The sequence below is a fragment of the Heloderma suspectum genome, chromosome 3 (genome assembly GCF_057233095.1).
Source record: "Heloderma suspectum isolate Gila_16-S chromosome 3, 16-S_ref, whole genome shotgun sequence".
NCBI lineage: Eukaryota > Metazoa > Chordata > Lepidosauria > Squamata > Helodermatidae > Heloderma > Heloderma suspectum.
This window is the reverse complement of record NC_139460.1, coordinates 154,392,258-154,410,816: the sequence shown is the minus strand read 5'-3', so window position 1 is coordinate 154,410,816 and position 18,559 is coordinate 154,392,258. Positions and strand designations below refer to the sequence as shown.

At 44.5% G+C, this 18,559-nt stretch overlaps 2 protein-coding genes across 6 annotated transcripts in view; one reads left to right on the top strand and one right to left on the bottom strand.

Moving 5' to 3' along the window:
• The window catches only part of UGGT2 (UDP-glucose glycoprotein glucosyltransferase 2), a 98,823-nt gene extending 90,409 nt beyond the window's left edge, over nucleotides 1-8,414 (top strand). The window contains exons 36-39 of the mRNA XM_084844748.1: nucleotides 66-180; nucleotides 591-707; nucleotides 3,387-3,531; nucleotides 6,788-8,414. Of these exons, the coding sequence (XP_084700874.1) occupies nucleotides 66-180; nucleotides 591-707; nucleotides 3,387-3,531; nucleotides 6,788-6,810 (400 nt within the window). The 3' untranslated portion in view covers nucleotides 6,811-8,414. The remainder of the gene's footprint in view (nucleotides 1-65; nucleotides 181-590; nucleotides 708-3,386; nucleotides 3,532-6,787) is intronic.
• A 1,153-nt stretch (nucleotides 8,415-9,567) lies between these two features.
• DNAJC3 (DnaJ heat shock protein family (Hsp40) member C3) overlaps nucleotides 9,568-18,559 on the bottom strand; it is a 53,497-nt gene continuing 44,505 nt past the window's right edge. For all 5 annotated transcript variants that reach the window (XM_084844754.1, XM_084844753.1, XM_084844752.1 and 2 more), the window contains exons 11-12: nucleotides 15,553-15,701; nucleotides 9,568-13,571 (exon numbers count right to left, since the gene is read on the bottom strand). In XM_084844754.1, coding sequence (XP_084700880.1) covers nucleotides 13,417-13,571; nucleotides 15,553-15,701 — 304 coding nt within the window. In that variant the 3' untranslated portion in view covers nucleotides 9,568-13,416. The remainder of the gene's footprint in view (nucleotides 13,572-15,552; nucleotides 15,702-18,559) is intronic.

Genomic DNA, 18,559 nt, shown 5'->3' with positions numbered 1-18,559 from the left:
CCATTTTTTCAGATACAAAGAAATGTGTCCTAATACACTGCTGCAAACCTTACTCTTTTTTATAGTGCTTTATATGTTGTGGATCTGAAGAGGTTCCGGAAGATTGCTGCAGGAGACAGGCTGAGAGGTCAATATCAAGCACTCAGTCAGGATCCAAGCAGTTTATCCAACCTAGATCAGGTATGCTGCAACCAGTGGTGTGTGTCACATAGATTAGTAGTGTTTAGACTTTAAGTATGTAAATAGCCTACTGTCTCTTGGTCACGTGACGAAGAGACAAGAAGGGAATATACCAATGGGGAAGATGGGGAAATGCCAATCAGAGGGGTTGTGGTGAGACCAGTTCTCAACGCTTATCCTTAGCCCTCACTTTCCTGCCCTGTCCTGAATGCCCATGGAAAGAGTGTGAGAGACAGTGAGACCTTCCTCCTTGTTCTTGCTGCAGTGGCAGCAGCATAGCCAAGAAAATGAAGAGCTCTCCTTACCTTAACATGGCCAAGCCTATGAGATGTAATATTCCAGTGTTTACAGTATGCAGCTTGCATGTTAGAACCCCAGTAGAAAAGTTAAATTGTGGCCTTGTTTTTCAGGATCTCCCAAATAACATGATCCATCAGGTGGCCATCAAATCTCTTCCTCAAGAGTGGCTGTGGTGTGAAACTTGGTGCAATGATGAATCCAAGAAAAAAGCTAAAACCATTGATCTGGTGAGTCGGTATATAATAACCCTTCTCCCCTCTTCCCCTGCTCCCCAGAGAAAATCTATTCAGGTGGAGCATTTAGCTGGGGCTTCATCAGCCCTAAAGGTGAGTACCATTGACTGATGTCATTAAGGCATTCTGTTGTAAACTGTTAGGCAACAGTGTATTTCTATGCTGGTCCAAGATCCAACCTGTGGTAACAATGGGAGTGGGTACTGAGCCCACACGCTTGCTCCTTGCCCTTCCTCCACTGTAACTGCAGGTCAAAGTGAACAGCGGAACTATGGAGATCCTGTGTTTCAGAATGTGAACTCTCCTTTAATCTGTGGGCTATTTCTCGAGTGTAGAGATTCTGTGTTCAGATAGATGTCGCATTTCCATGGTTCAGTCATTCATTTCTACCCCACCGTGCGGGGAGTGGGAAAGGGAGCCCACAAGCCAAAAGCTTATGTAAGTAGGACTCCAGGAGCTAGGTAATAAGTGAAGAGGCCATGTATGGAATCATCCTTCAATGTAGCCTGGCAGAAAAGATGGTCCCTACCCGTTGGGTTGGATCCAGATTTAGGCTGGATCTACTGCGCTGGCAGAAATGGAGTTCTCCACCCCTTCCCTCCCACGGCAGCCCCTGAAAGTGGTACACAGAGAGTCAGGAGACCCTGCTGAGTAGGGCGAGCTGTGGTGTGTGTGGGAGGGGGATTCCCAAAAATCAAGCAGAGGAACCTTACATGAGCAGAGCCCTTCCCTTGCAGAAGGCAGATTCTGGATCCAACTCATTGTCTGTGACTGCTAGTCTCTCAGCAGTAACTTTTCTGATGTTTCCTCCTTACAAGAGCGAGGCCTCTCTGGAAGGGCAATGGACACAATAATGTCTTGGCTCCTTCAGTTCTTGCACAGAACCACATCGATATAGTTCGGAACTGCTTCTAAGAAGGGCAGAGCGGTGCAATTCACAGTATACTCGTTTTTATCGGATTTCTGTTTTGTGAATTAAAATGTCTGCTGAGGGCTCCTTCCAGATTCCCCATCCTTGTCCTTTGAGTGAATGGTAGTGCTGACAGAAGAGCTAGTCAGGGATGAGCCAGTTGGAAAAGATGAATGGTGAGAGCTCGAAGGCTCCTGTGGGCTGGGGACAGATGGTTCAGTTCATAAAAACAATGCTATCCAGATGTTTCAGCTGCCTAATAAAGCAGTGATTGAAAAGCATGGCATGCCATTCTCCCATAAAATATTAATATGTGGATTTCGATGTTGTTGTTTTGCCAAAATCATTTGCATAATGGTTGCTGATGTGTCAGCACAGCGATGATCTCTAATTTTGCGGTGTGTATTTTAGGACTTTAGTCTGAGGCACATAGAGCTACCTCAAATGTAAGTACCATGCGGGTAATGGATAGTTTGAGGAGGTTGGAGGTAACACTGAGACCTAGGTTTTGTCCCCTGTTAAGTTCTCTCACACCGACGCGATGAATATGGGCTTGCGCACGCTCCGGGAGAGAGCGCAGGACAGGAAGGCCTGGCGTGCTGTGGTCCATGGGGTCACGAAGAGTCGGACGCGACTGAACGACTGAACAACAACAAAAGTTCTCTCAGCCTCCATTTGTCATCTGTAAAAATGGGAATGTTGGAGCCAAATTACATGTTAAGCTAGTCATGTAGCTGAGGCTTATGGTTTTACTCTCATGTAAGCATGTGCAGCCTTGATCTGGATTGGGATCATAGCACTCTGGGAGGGTTAAACCTCCTCCCCCCCCCATGTGCCATGTGCAAGAGTTTCAGGGAATTTCAGGGAAAATCTGTTGGAGGGATTTTTAACCCTCGCCTCCTGATCCGAATCAAGGCTGCGCATGTTTACACAAGAAAAAAGTAAGACAAGCCTCAGCTACTCACTATATCAGGGGTCCCCAATCTTTTTGGGCCCATGGTCACATTTGAGAATTTGAGAAACTGCTGTGGGCACCACCACAAAATGGTTCCCATGGAGGATGTGGCGAGTCACATAATGGCTGCTGTGGGGTCCCAGCTCATCAAGTGAGCTGAAGAGGTTGTGGGAGGGGAGGGGAAATAGCAAGACCAAGGGGTAGATGGGAGAGGAGAAGCAAGATTAGAGGCTGAGGGTGTGGAGAAACAGCAAGGGAAAGAGGTGGGGAGAGAAATAGCAAAGGTAGAGGCTAGGAGGGAGGGGGAAACAGCAAGGCAAAGGGGTAGAGAAAGAGGAAGGCTAGAGGCTAAGAGGGGAGAACCTGAGCTAAAGAGGTAGGGGGAGAGCAAGGCTAGAGGCTCAAAAGGGGTAGAAAAAGATTGCCCTAACGTTTTCCAAGGTTTTTATTTAAAAAAATTGTAGGGAGCGGAGAGCTTCATGAGTGCCATTGGGGGTCCCTACAGGTGCCTCTTTGGGGACCCTTGCGGTACGTGATTACCATAACATAAGGTTTGGCCCATCAGTGACTTGCTTTAGGGTTTTTTGCATTCTAGGGTGATAGTCATGGGGCAGCTGAACCACAAGACATTTCTGAAGGTGGTGTATGGCTCACCGCAGACCTCTCACCCACATTATAACCATTTTTATTTTGTAGCCCTCCATTAGTGTTTAATGCCTGTAATTGATATTTTTCTGTAGTTGATGGGAACATTTACTTGTTTGTTCTTTAAGTTATAATCCTCTTTTTAAAAAATAAATTGTTTTAGTGTAACAATCCAAAAACCAAAGAACCCAAACTAGAAGCTGCTATCAGGATAGTTCCTGAATGGACTGAGTATGACTCCGAAATACAGAAGATAATAAATCGAATCAGAAAAGAGAAGAAAAACATGGCCTGGTCCCATAAAAAAGGTGAGGCATAGAAACATTAGAAAATATATGGCTTGTCAAATGCCTTTTGGGGGAAGATAGGCAATTAAGGGCACAATCCTATATATATTTAGACAGAAAAAAGTCCTACAACTCCCAACATGCTGGCAGTTGTAGGACTTTTTTCTGCTTAAACATGCATAGTATTGCTCCCTAAAGGTTTGAACATGTCACTCACCAGGCTTGATGAATTCAAAGTACAAAAGACATCTGGCTCCAGGATTTTGAGGGCCCTCCCTCAGGCAAGGTACCCACAGGGGGCCCTCTTAAGGTGTTAAGATGTAGGGCATGCAATTGAAGAATTCTCTCATGCCATCTAGGATATCTTGAGTGCCCTCTGTGTCTGACAAAGATGGCACTGTGCAGGCAGCAGGCCGTTGGTCTTGGGACCACAGCTAACTTCCAACCTTGCTACCCTCTGGAGCCAGCCCTGACAAAAAGTTAGTATACAGTGCCTTACTCATGGATGGAAATGCTGAAGCTGATTTTGTCTTTGTTTCCATAAGCTGTGCTGCCCATTCTGAAGCATCTTTTTTGGAAATAAGTCCCACTGACTACAGTAAGGATAGGCTTGCACTCATTTAGTAGCTTTCTATCCATGCCAACCTATAACAATAGAATAAAAGTTTTTAAATATTTGTCAGGGCTGAAAAATTCCCAGCCATCTTCCCCACACCAACATTTACATCATTATAATGTACATGCATGTGTGAACCATTTCTAAGTAAATGCCAGAGAAACTCAGTTATGAAGGTCTTCATTATGGGCTGCAGAGAGAGACTGGGTGAGGGGATCAGGGCGGTGGTGAATGCCTCCCTTGAGGAGGGAGTGATGCCATCAGCCCTCAAGGAGGCAGTGATAAGGCCACTCTTAAAGAAGCCCTCCTTGGATCCTCAAGTTCTGAACAACTTTCGCCCAGTCTCAAATCTGCCATTTTTGGGCAAGGTGATTGAGCGGGTGGTGGCGGTGCAGTTGAAGGCACACTTGGAAGAAACCAATTATCTAGACCCATTTCAGTCAGGCTTCAGGCTTGGGCATGGGACAGAAACGGCCTTGGTCACCTTGGTAGATGATATGAGGAGGGCTCTGGATAGGGGTGAATGCTCCTCCCTTGTTCTCCTCGACCTCTCAGCGGCTTTTGATACCATTGACCACGGTATCCTCCCGGACCGCCTGGAGGGGTTGGGCATTGGAGACACCATATTGTGGTGGTTCTGGTCCTTCCTCTCCGGCAGGTCCCAGAGGGTAGCACTGGGAGAGGAGGTTTCGGACCCGTGGCCACTCACTTGTGGGGTGCCACAGGGTTCCATCCTCTCCCCGATGCTATTTAACATCTATGTGAAGCCACTGGGGGCTATCATCAGGAGGTTTGGGGTGCGGTGTCATCAATATGCGGATGACACATAGCTCTGCCTCTCGTTCAAATCTTCACCAAGGTTGGCCGTAGAATCCCTGTCCAAACGTCTGGAGACGGTGAGTGGCTGGATGGGGAGGAATAAGCTGAAGCTGAACCCTGACAAGACCGAGGTACTTTTGGTGGGAGACAAGAGGAGGTTGGGGGATGTTGACCTGGTGTTGAATGGGGTACGGCTACCCTTGAAAGACCAGGTCCGCAGCCTGGGGGTCATTTTGGACTCCCAGCTGTCCATGGAGGCTCAGGTGTCAGCTGTGAGCCGGACAGCGCTGTATCAACTCCATCTGATACGGCGGCTGCGCTTCTTCCTTCCTGACCATCTGCTTCCATCGGTAGTACATGCTCTGGTCTCCTCTCGTTTAGACTACTGTAATGCGCTCCATGTGGGGTTACCCTTGAAGACGGTTCGGAAGCTGCAGCTGGTACAGAACGCGGCGGCTTGCCTGATTAAAGGCAGCCGCCGGCGAGATCACATCACTCCAGTGCTGAAGGAGTTGCACTGGTTACCAGATGTTTTCCGGGCCAAATTCAAGGTGTTGGTTTTGACCTTTAAAACCCTATGTGGTTCCGGCCCAGCCTATCTTAAGGAGCGCCTCCAGCAGCACCAGACAGGCCGCTTAACAAGGTCAGCCTCGGATGGCCTTCTCTCTGTCCCATCAGCCAGGACAGCTAGACTGGTGAGGACAAGGGAGAGGGCCTTTTCTGTGGTGGCCCCCACTCTGTGGAACTCCCTCCCTAGGGAACTCCGCCATGCCCCCTCTTTAATGAGCTTCCATCGTGCATTAAAAACGTTGCTGTTCAGGCAGGCATTTGAGGTGGGTTAGGGTATTTTAGAAAATGTTTTTATTGTAGAATTTTATTGTTTTAAATTGTTTTATTGTACGTTGTACATCGCCCAGAGTGGCTGGGTGACCAGCCAGATGGGCGATTAATAAATTTAATAATAAATAAATTTAAAGCCCTAAGTGGCTTGGGACCTCGATATTCGAGGGAGCGCCTCTCCTATATATGCCTGCCCATAGACTGAGATCTGTTGGAGGAGCCCTTCTCTGTGTCCCACCAGTGTGAGACATACACTATAGTGTGACGTGGGAGAGGACCTTCTCTGTTGTGGCACCCCGGTTGTGGAATACCTTCCCCCTGGAAGCCTGATAGATGCGTGCATTGACTTCATTTCCGCGCCAAGTAAAAACATAGCTTTTTACCAAAGCGTTTGAGGGCTAAATATATTCCATAAAGTAGCACTCTTCTAACTGTGTTACTGTTTTAGATTTTAATTGGTATTAGCTTGTTTAATCGTTTGATATGTTTTTAGCTGTTTAAATTGTATTGTTTTATACTGTTTCAATTGATTTTATCTGTATACCACCTTGAGATCATAATGATATAGGGCAAGATACACATGTTTTAAATAAATACCTGGGACAGATGGCCAAAAAAACTGTAGCATCTACCTAAAAGCTTACTGTATAGCAGTAGGTGATTGACTAGTATTAAGCCCTTCTCAGAAATCTGGGGAAGCGGGAGGAGCAGTAATGCTGGGCTTATTGGACGGCCACCTCTTTAAGTGGTTACAGGAGCAATACTGCAGGCCCTGGAGTGGCCGGCATGTGGTCCTTTGCCATGTGTTTCCTTCTGTAAAGGAACCAGCTTGTGATATCACTATCAGCTGGCTAAGGAAAACAGATTCTAATGGGGATGAGAGGATGACATTTAAGAAAATTAAAATAATCTTGGCTATGCTCAGTTAACAGATTCTGCTCAGATTTTATAATTGTTCTGTGCATTCAGAATTAATTATGCATTTACGCTGTTCTTTTACAGGCTCCAAACATGATGAACTTTAGCACTCTTTGGAATTGGTTGTGATGGCACTTCTCTGCTGCTGACCATAGACTGGGTGGAAATGCTTTCATGGATGTAAATACTACAGAGACACTCTATATTTTTGAAAATCCATGAATGTGCAATTTAAAAAAACTTCTCCTGACACTTAGGGGGAAGAATCGAGTGGAAAAGACGCCCAGTAAAGTGCTGCCTTTATGGCTTGTTGTTCAGTCTGATGGGCTTCCACTATGGTTGTTTCCAAGGCAGCTCAAAATATGGTGCTACTTGCCCTAAGCACACGCTGCTCCTATTTTACATAACACAATTTCTGTTGGAAATGTCATGTGTTTTAGAGGTGTGTATTTATTTGAGTGATCATATCAATGCCTCTGGCTATAGAAAACAAACCAAACACCTCATGTGATTCTTATTTTAAGCATTTCGACCCCATCCTTACGCATAAACTTCCAAGGAGGCTGAAGTGACACAGTACTTTAAGTATGCATTGCTTTTTCTGTCCAACACACCTATATGCTGCTATGTTGTGTATGTCACTCTTACTGAACTCTGCTTTTAGTGCTGGCTTCAGGTATTTGAGGACCCTTGAGCAAGACACTCCCAATGGGCTCCCTCCCTCAGCGAGTCTGCCTTCTCACCACCATTGTCACCAGCTCCTCCTCCTCCTCACTACCACTTGCTTGCTTGACAGGCAGAGAGCCAGTGCACAAGAAGGCAGTAAAATCTACCAATTCGTCTCACCACCACCATTCTCTGGCTAAGAGCAAGAGGTAGATGAAGAAAGAGGTTGCAGGGGCCCACTGACGAGCCTCCAGGGGGCTCGTCAGGGATGTGGGCCCTCGGCAGGTGCCCACCCTTGGTGCTGGCCCTGTCTACTGTGGTTGAATTTATTCAGTGTCACTCCGACAATAAAATGCTGCATTTGGAGTAGACAGCTCAGCCAGCAATTGAAGTGTTTCAACCTAGCCACTAGCTAAACTTTTGTATTCCCTCTCTGGGAATGTGGCAGCCCTTTACTCTACTTGTTCCTGTCAAGCCACTGCATTTTAGTCTGAGGCCACTTGATGTTGCCTGCAGATGTGGTCACCTCACTATTTGCCCTGTCAGGCAGCGATCTTTCTGGGACCCTCAGTTTACCTTCAGTATGAAAATGGCCAGTTGTTTGAACCTGTTCCCACACAGTAGGAGAACTTTTCCTTATTGCCTTTGCTGGGAAAGTTTGTAAAAAAAAAAAAGAAAGAAACTGGGGAAAATACACCTTTCATTGTTCTTGGGAGTAGATGAAAAGAATTTAAATAGGTTGGTGTCTCATTTAGTAAGAGCTCCTTCTTCCTCCATGTGTCATGTTTCTCTGTGTTTTAACACTCTCAGCCTTACTACTACTGATGGACATACAATTCCCTAGATCCCTCAGCTCTTTTTTAAAGATGTTATGAATTTTTACAACACTGCAAAGCAAACAAAAACCCACACTTTATGTCCTGTTTCTCTGGTATAAAAGGGATCTCTCAGGGTAGAACTAGGTGTTACAATAAACATTGGGGTGGCATCACCATTTTGTGGAAACTCAGAATACACATTTAACAAATAAAATATTTCAAGTTACTCCCTGCGTGTCGTTCTATCTGTTGGTGCCTGATGCCATCATACTGAGTGATTCCTTGCCTCCACTGCCAAGGCCAAAGCACTTTACTACATGGTGCAGAGGGGAAGGGGGAGAGCTTGAGACAGGGCAGCTGCTGTTGGCCTGCCCCAAAACCAGAATAATGCTGGGGAGAGCATTATTTTGCCATGTAGACTATCTTCATAAGAACAAAGAAGAGCCCTGCTGGATCAGACCAATGTTCATCTAGTCCAACATTCTGTTCATACACTGGCCAACCAGCTGCTTCTGATACTGATGGTAGCAAGTCACCATCAGGACTAGTAGCCATTGATGGCCTTATCCTCCATGAAATTGTCCAATTCCCTTTTAAAGCCATCCAAAGTGGTGGCCATCACATCTTGTGATAGTGAATTCCATAGTTTGACTATGTGCTGTGTGAAGGAGTACTTCCTTTTATCTGACCTGAACTCTCCCACAAATCAGCTTCAAGGGATGACCCTGGGTTCCACTATTATGAAGGAGAAAAATGTCTCCCTATCCACTTTCTCCATGCTATGCATAATTTTGTGCACCTCTATCATGTCTCCCCTCACTCGCCTCTTTTCAAAGTCAAACAATCCCAAACGTTGTAACCTTTCCTCATAGGCTGGGGGAAGAACAGGGATGGACCTTCCATTATGTAGAGTGAGGCAGTTGCCACTGGCAGCAGATGTTCTGTGGTGGCCCTGGCCTTTCCGCTCCAGTGGAGGTCACAGCTGTGTGTTCAAGGCAGCCTGCCCTGGACTCCATATATTAGGTTGCCGCCTCAGATGAGTTGGAGAATGCTGTTGCATCCCATGTTGTAAATAAGGCTCAGCTGTCAGTCTGGTCAGCTTCCATAGGTGGAATGGTGGTGGGGGTGGGACACCATCTTGTGCTTCACCTCAAGCAGCAAAATGCCTTCTCCTGGGGAAGAAGCAATGCCGTAGTATCTCCCACAGTGAGAAGGGCCTTTCAACTACAAAGTTCCATAACCTGCTACTAGCAGTCAAATTTCTTTTTTGAAGAAGGGTGGGGTAAAATAACCCACCATTAAAAAAAAATGGAATAAAATATACTGCTAATCACCTTGAATTGCTCGAAGTCCAAAATACAGAATTCAGACTTGACAAGAGTAGTTGCAATGTACGCCTTTGCCATCAATTTAATGTTAAAATTCACTGGCACAGAATAGCTTCCAGACTGAAAAACACACAGATTTTACCATATTGATATTTATAAACAGAACTGTAAAATGGGGATAAAGGAATTCCTTGCATATTTGAACAAAAATCAAGCAACTATCCCACCACAGTAATTCACTGCCACTTTGGGTAATTAGCAATCTTAAAAGTCAAAGCATGGCTCACAGAAGCTCTTCCTTTCTGGACTCCTTTACACAGTAATGTACTAGAGTTGGAACTGCAAAGCTGTGTACCTATTGCCAAAGAGAGGGAGATGAGCTACCGTCTCTCCTTTGTGTGGCATCCCTACAGCTTACAGTACCAGGAAGGTGCCCAGAGGACTGCAGCCCTATGTATTCTGTTTAGGCAGAGAGAAGTTAAAATCCAGTTCGGGTTTGACCTAGTTTGCAGGGCAAAGTAAGAGATTACTTGGTGCAGCTATGCTTGTTTATTCACGTATCTGCTTCATTTGGGTAAAGCATAGAGTAGGTAAGATGGGGTGGGGATGACACTAGGTTCAGCTTCCCACATGTCCTTTTCTTGTAAAGTAGATTATACACACACACACACACACACACGTTTTATGCAACTATCAGCTCAATCCTAGGGGTACTCAAAAGTAAGTCCCATTAAGTTCAATGGAGTTTGCTCCTAGCTGAAAATAGGCTTGCAAGCCTAACGACGACAAACATGGATGGCTTGCCTCACTGAGTTGGTAAGCCATTTCAGATAGGAGCTCGCTTCATGAAATGTTCCTCTACATATTAAAAATAAATAAAATTTGTGCACAGAAGTTGATGTTGGGGAGAAGGATAGAGTAAAACCCACGCAGTTGTGTTTCTCCCACAGGTATCTGTAACAAGAATGCAGACCTCTGTTACCACTCAGTTGTTTAAGAACATATTTAATCCCTGCATTTCTCTTAATACATAAGTGAAATTATTTTGCAAAGAGGAAGATCTGCTTGTTGGTTCACATTTGACACATTTCATGTTAAAACACCAGTATCATCTTAAAGTAATCTGGGAAACTAACATTGCATTGCCTTGTAAATTGCTTTCTTAGTTTCCAAAGACGTGAACAAAAATGCACTTTCCTTTTCCCATCACCAAAAACACCCACCCATAACCACAGGAAAACATCAATGTAGCGGAGAGGTTTCTGTACTTTAGCTGGTATAAAAATGTTTTTCAAGCTTTGGCACAACTACTAACTTGAGTATTAATCTGGTTTCACACACAAAAGAGCAGCTTTCTGATTAGTAGAAGCTTTAAATTGCTTGATAAAATTAAGAACAGCTTTAATCTAAATTTTGTTGCTGCCAGTACACTACCTAGCATGATTTCAGGCATCTTTATCTTCAAAAGAACGTCTTAGCTTTCATAGCACTAATTGGCCTACATTTTTTAAATAGAGCTTTTTTCTGCAACCATCTCAAACGTCCGCATACACTGCAACAATATGTGATAATTGATACTGACTAGTCTTTACTGATGTGACTACAAAACCTGCATCAATGTAGGCTTGGTCAATCTAATTTGCAGGCCCTAATGGTGCCTCAGACAAAAGTAGAGATGTGAAGGCGTAGGAAAACATTTTCCTCCAAATTAAAAACAGAAAAAGTATGTTTTTTAAATAAATCCCCCCCCCCAAGCCTTCACATCTCTGCACAGTGGCAGAACACAAGGGTCTATCTTACCCCTATTCCATTTTATTCCTAAAAGGAGTAATACATTTGAAATACTGCTCAAAATACATGCATTATAGGGTCAGTTCCCAGCTACTTTCCCCTTCTCTGGTGCTTTTGGAGCAATTCCCATAAAGATAGCAACATGAAAGCGCTATGTTGGCACTGGTCACGCATGTGGATGTCCTGGGAAGATGAAAACTGAACAAGATTGGTTTGTTTTTCACTTGTAAGTCCATGAAAATAATTCCAAAATCACTCGTGCAAAAAAAGATGTTACAAATAAAGAAGACCATGGGAACTCCACAACCACTAAATGACTTTTCTGCAATTTGTGGTACACTATGCAAACAGGCTTGGTCTAATCTGGACATAAACTGCATTCCACAACACACAGCTGCCTCAGAACTGCACAGAAAAGGGAAGCACATACAGAATTCTGTTCCCTACATAGATCTCCTTTGCAAAATCTAGGCAGAGGTAGGTGGATGACTGAATACCAGTATTATACAATGTACCATTATTAGAGTTACTCTTGAAGTTTGGACTTAAAATCTAGAGCAAGAAGGGGCAGGGAGCATCTAACTACGACGTTCTGATACTGAAATGTAGTGATGCCATTTCTTAACACTCAAATTGTCTTCTTGAGAAAGGCTAAATTTTAGAACACAATGACGTCCTTTTACAGATTCAGAATTGCATGAGAGGACTCCAGGTTCCATTCTGAATAAAATTCAGAAGTGTCAGAGCAATGTGAAATGTAAGAGTATCTGAAGTGTCCCAGTTCCTCAAGCTGACTTAAACTGGAAGCCCACTTTGGTGTTAATATACAAGTTTCCTGTGGTAGCAAGTAGCTAAGTAGTTTAAAAGAGTGAAACACTGACTTCTTCATATAACTTACCTATCCAAAGGCTTCTAAATCATGTATGTTAATTAATGGTCAGTGAAACACTATAAACTTCCAACTTTCAGAACAGTTTCATCAAATTGCAAAGGATGTTTGGTATTCTCATCTATTACAAACCACAACACTGTCATCTGAAAAGGTACCTCATACTGCACATCCACACCCCTTTTTAAAAAAATCCTCAAGGTCAGAACTAAATTCTGTATATTTGGGGCAACGTCTTATAGTCATTCTGCTCAAATGTCAAGCATATGTTGAGGGAAAGCTCAAAATAGTTCTATTTAACACCAGCTAAAAATACTCTATTTAGGTAGCTTTCTGAAGCAACCAGAAGAGAAGAGGTTTTAATCAAGAGAGAAAATCGTTCTTGTAAAAATAAGTTAGAAAATGCTCTCCACAAACCAGCTGTTGTGGCCCCGTTCTACTTGACGTAACGGGTCATACAGATGCTTCTGGGGGGAAATTATCAGGCAGTGGAATGACTTTCTAAAACACTCCCATGTTGCATAGCATCCTCCTACAAAGTAGCATCGGAACAGTTATGAAATCCAGGGAAGAATCAAGCCACTTCTGTAATCTCCATAACCTGTTCCTTCTTCGGAGTGGCGTGCAAGTGTGCAACTAACCCGAGCTACATTTTAAGACAGCCTTAGATGCAAGAGTGACATGCAGGAGTGATGAGGAGAGTTCTCCAGTATCACCGAAGGATAACAACACTTCAGTAATCAATCAAGCCCTTAGCATTTCCTCTTGAAGAAAGTAAAACTAGCCTATATATTGTGCTCTCGTGTCCCTTCAGTGAGGAAAACCAAGTACCTGACCAAGTCCCATAAAAAGTCACTAAGAGTTTAGTAGATTTTTAAAGTGCTTTCTTGAATAAAATTTCTTCTCGGTCATAGGTTGTCTCAGCTGAAGGTCTGAACCCACTTCAGAAGAGGGGATTCAAGGACTGCAGCCCTATCTAGTCTTCCACCTATTTCAGGATCAGGAGTTTTACACCCAGAACTATAATACCAATTAGTACTAACAGAACTGCTACTGTATTGCTCTCCATTATGGACTTGTTTTCTCTTTAGCCTTTCACTGAAAAGTAGGCTTTCATTAAAGTTCTTGGTCAAGGATAAACCACTATTTTAAGTTACCTAGAAATAAAAAACAAAAGTCAAGCTCCTAGAAGCGAAAAATGGGGGAGGGTGGAAAGAGTTTCTAATTGAAGTGGAATTTAAATTTAAAAGGTCCTCCGGAACTGAAGGGATCGAAGCCTTGCCAGGAATTCCAGCCTCTGTGAAAAGGGTTTCCTCCACCTTGTTGGCTTTCTGCATCCAGTGGGTCTTCTCCTTCATCAAATTTCCTCCGCATTTCTAAAAAGATAGTTGTATGATGATGACATTGTGGAATCTGACACATAATTCAAACAGGCTCTCTGAGGATTCATACATGGGCCTAAGGCCCAACAAACTTGCCCTATATGTATTTTCAATATGCATATTTTAATATTTCATATTTTAAATTGCATGCATTTATATTTGCTTGTATAGTAGCCATGGCATCAGAAAAACAACATGGTGGAAGCTTTTACATTTACACTCCTAAATACATGCAGTAGGGTGTTTTTAAACATGCACATTCTTTGTGGACCACCACATTTTCTCCCTATGGTAGGGGTGTCAAACCTCTTTCAGCCCAAGGGCTGAATTCAAGTTTGGAGAAGGATGGGCAGGGCTAAAGGCAAAGCTGCAGGACCAAAAATACCACCATATTGTGACTTTATGCTCTGTCTGCCAGTAACTAAGACTTAGGAGAGGCATTTCAGCCTTTTAGAATGGGGGTGGGGGGCACACAAAAGCCAGGAAACCTCCAAATAACTGGCGGTTGGGGGGAAGGGGCAGGGCCATTCTGATGAGCCGGATTTGCCCCATGGGCCTGAGGGTCAACATCCTGCCCTATGGCAAAGCTTTCATTCAGAACTTGGGAGACATTCTTATGAGCACATCCACAAGTGGCAACTATTACAAAAGGCTCAGCCCACGATGGTTTGGAAAAGCTTTATGGTGGAGCGAAGGGCTTTTTCCTGTAACTGCCACATGCGGAGGCAATTCTGAGAACAGGCGTCCCAGTGTTATGCACACACAAACACACTCGCACACACATGTTGTTGTTGTTCAGTTGTTAAGTCGTGTCCGACTCTTCAAGATCCCATGGACCATAGCACGCCAGGCCTTCCTGTCCTCCGCTCTCTCTTATTCTGCCCAGCATTCAGTGAGTGATGTTTAAAACAGTTTAGTCATTAGCAACTATCTGCCAGAGATAGTGGTCATTTATGCAAGCATTCACCTGCAACAAGTTTGAATGAGTGCACCAGTTTACATCATTTATCAGTTAACTCTAAGCATATTTGGTCAAAAATTGGCCCCATACAGCTATTAGAGATATAAAAAACACTTTCCCCCTTTATCTGTGGCTCTTCAAGCTCTTAAGTATTTTCCTGCAAAAGGGACCGTTAATTGTTCCATTTCATCCACGCATCTCATTTTTCAAAATTCAGGGTTTCATGGTAAGGGCACTGGGGCCAATAAGACCCCAATTAAAGTGAATGGAGGAAAAAAAGGATATACGTAATGTTCAAAGCATTTGGAGCTCTAAATTATCCCAACATAGCAAAAGCTCTCATCTAAAAAAATGAGGGGAAATTGTCGAATGCATTTTTTAAACCCATGACTTAATTGATGGTATTCGGCCCTGATTTCAGATAAGCAAAGTGCTTTTAACAACTGAAAGAGGATTAAGAAACAACTATGCTACATTCAAGGAAAAGAAGCACTGCTATTTGTTCTGAGAACAAATGAACTATAAGCGGATCTGCTCGTGCATCTCTGGGTGATCTGAAGTAGCTCAGCAAGGATTTCTGACTCCCAAATGTTTAAAAGCAGCAGCAACCTAGAGGGGTAACTAGGAGTGGCCTTGTGAGCTCCATTTAGTTCTGGTACTGAAAACAAATTCCTAAATAATTCCTAAATAACGTGCTCAGATGCACCCTGTTCTTTAACTCTAAGGGCCAAAATAAAAATTACTTCAAAGGTGTGTCTAGCACCTAAGTTATTTTTTTCATTTTTACTCTAGAATAGACACAGGACCCAAGTACTGAGTGGAAGGAGGATCCCTGGATTGGGCCCCTTGCACCTAGGGTACAAATGAAGCTGCTAGACTAGACACACATTTAAAGTAATGTCTGTTTGGGGCCTGTGGATGTCTTTTGTACCTTGGTGGACTTTTCTAGTAAAAAAAAGGAAGTTGACCGAGGCAGAAATCTGCCCAGCCTGGCCTAGACGTAAGCCCATATACCTGGATCAGTGAGGACTTCTTTGGCAGCTGCAATATCAATAAACCTTTTCTCTGCTTTCTTCTTCTCTTCTTCATCCTGGAAATTATCAGGGTGCCACTGCATTGCCAGCTTCCTGTACGCTTTAACGATTTCTTGTTTTCTGGCGTTCCTGTAGAAATCACAAGAAATTACTTGCAAAGTGCACTTTCCTAGAGTTTTCATGCCAAGTTAAGTCTTTAAGGGCACAATCCTATGGCCTCTAGTCAAAGGCTAGATGGCTGTAGGATAGGTCGGTTCCTGGGAACCAACCTCAGAGCCCGCGTTCCAAGGTCAGTTCCCTGAGAACTGACCTCCACCCCCTCCCACGCTGCCTCATAGGCAGCACGGAACGGCCCCACGCTTGGAAGAGGAGCGAAGAGCGGCAAAAACAGGGCGTTCCTGGGGGCATGTCGGGCCAGGGAAGTTGGAAGTGCTGGTACAATACATCCTACATGTCGTCTCGCTCCTGTTTCCCATGGTCCATGGTCCCACGGCCAGACAGCCGAAATCAGCTCTCTAGCCGAAAAGGCAGGGCGGCTGAAGCACAGAGGGGACAGTCCCCCCCCCCCCCCCGTGCTTCTCCTGCCCTGCATTGGATAGGCGGTCACCTCAGAGTTCGGAGGCAGCTGCCTATCCTGATAGGATCGTGCCCTACAAAAAAAAAAAAGTGAAGAATTCTAGCTGAATCCTTTTCTGTTTTTTTCAAACAAAGGTTTTCTCTGATTAAATAAACTGGACTCCCACACACAAACACTCAAAAGACAAACCTGAGAATTGCACTCAACAAAAGGGATGCGCCTAAAGGAGAACTATAAAATCCCATTGTGCTAAATGCGGACATAGGACTGGATCCAGGATTTGCTTCCACTGGCAGTAGCATCCTTGAGGGGAGTTTAGCTCAGAATGTTCCTGCCAGCAAAAGGGATGTGTGTGTGTGTGTGTGGGGGGGGGGAGGTGTTTCCTATTTGTCCTCCCACTGCAGCCCCCACTGCCTCCTTCCATGCTGATCTAGAGAGTCTCCTAACTCTCTAGGGCAGATTGGGGGCAGGGTGGTGGTGAGAGGAGACAGAGGCTGCAGAGGGAATTGACGAAAATCCACCACCTCCCCCTGTCCCCCAGTTCCCCCACTGGGATTCTTCTGCTGGATCAGAATGCTTCTGCAGATGGAAGGAGCCCTTCAATTTGCAGGAGGCAAAGCCTGCATCCAAGCTTATGTTTATTACAAATGAACCCTAAGTGTTTCAAGAATGCTCTGCTTTGGGAGAATTTCATTACTCTATATAATCATGGAGGACGGGGGAAGTGCCAGATGACTGGAGGAGGGCTAACGTTGTCCCTATCTTCAAAAAGGGTAAAAAGGAGGAACCTGGGAACTACAGACCAGTCAGTCTGACATCAATCCCTGGGAAAATTCTGGAGCAGATCATAAAGCAATCCATCTGGAAGCACCTTGACAACAATGCCATGATTACTCGAAGCCAACATGGATTTGTCAAAAACAAGTCCTGCCAGACAAATCTGATCTCATTTTTTGATCAAGTAACCTCCCTTGTAGACCGTGGGAATGCTGTAGACATCATATACCTCGACTTCAGCAAAGCTTTCGACAAAGTGCCCCATGATATCCTGATGAGCAAACTAGCTCAAAGTGGGCTAGATGAAACAACGATCCGGTGGATCCACAGTTGGCTACAGAATCGGACTCAAAGAGTGCTTATCAATGGGACCTTCTCAAGCTGGGGAGAGGTAACGAGTGGGGTACCGCAGGGCTCAGTCCTGGGCCCAGTGGTCTTCAACATTTTTATTAATGACTTGGAGGAGGAGGAAGTGCAGGGAATGCTGATCAAATTTGCAGATGACACAAAATTGGGAGGGATAGCTAATACTTTGGAAGACAGAAACAAAATTCAAAGTGATTTGGATAGACTGGAGCGCTGGGCAGAAAACAACAGAATGGCATTTAATAGGGACAAATGCCAAGTTCTGCACCTAGGAAAAAGAAACCAAATGCACAGTTACAAGATGGGGGATACGTGGCTCAACCACACTACGAGCGAGAAGGATCTTGGAATTGTTGTCGATCACAAGCTGAATATGAGCCAACAATGTGATGTGGCTGCAAAAAAGGCAAATGCTATTTTGGGCTGCATTCATAGAAGCATCGCTTCCAAATCCCGGGAAGTACTAGTTCCCCTCTACTCAGCACTGGTTAGGCCTCATCTGGAGTACTGTGTCCAGTTCTGGGCACGACACTTTAAGAAGGATGCAGACAAACTGGAGAGGGTTCAGAGGAGGGCAACAAAGATGATCAGGGGACTGGAAACAAAGCCCTATGAAGAGAGACTGAAAGAACTGGGCATGTTTAGCCTTGAGAAGAGAAGACTGAGGGGAGATATGATAGCGCTCTTCAAGAACTTGAAAGGTTGTCGCAGAGAGGAAGGCCAGGATCTCTTCTTGATCATCCCAGAGTGCAGGACACAGAATAATGGGCTCAAGTTACAGGAAGCCAGATTCCGGCTGAACATCAGGAAAAACTTCCTGAGTGTCAGAGCAATACGACAATGGAACCAATTACCTGGGGAGGTGGTGGGCTCTCCCACACTGGAGGCCTTCAAGACGAGGCTGGACAGCCATTTGTCAGGGATGCTCTGACTTGGATTCCTGAATTGAGCAGGGGGTTGGACTCGATGGCCTTGTAGGCCCCTTCCAACCCTACTATTCTATGATTCTATATCTAAAAAGGTGCTACCCAGCCAATAACTTTCTGACAAACCTTTTCCCCATACCATTTGAATGTTATCCTCATTCTTTGGGTTTGGGGTCAAGCGAAGCATCTATTGTAATTTTTGAGCAAAATTAATCCAGGTTTGTGTTGCTTTGTTTACATAGGTTGCCCTAATTTAGGGCCTAAACATTAGCCAAGTGCCCAAGAATGTGCTAGTCCTTTCATAGAAAGAATGCAGTCCTTGAAGGGCTAACTGAACCAAG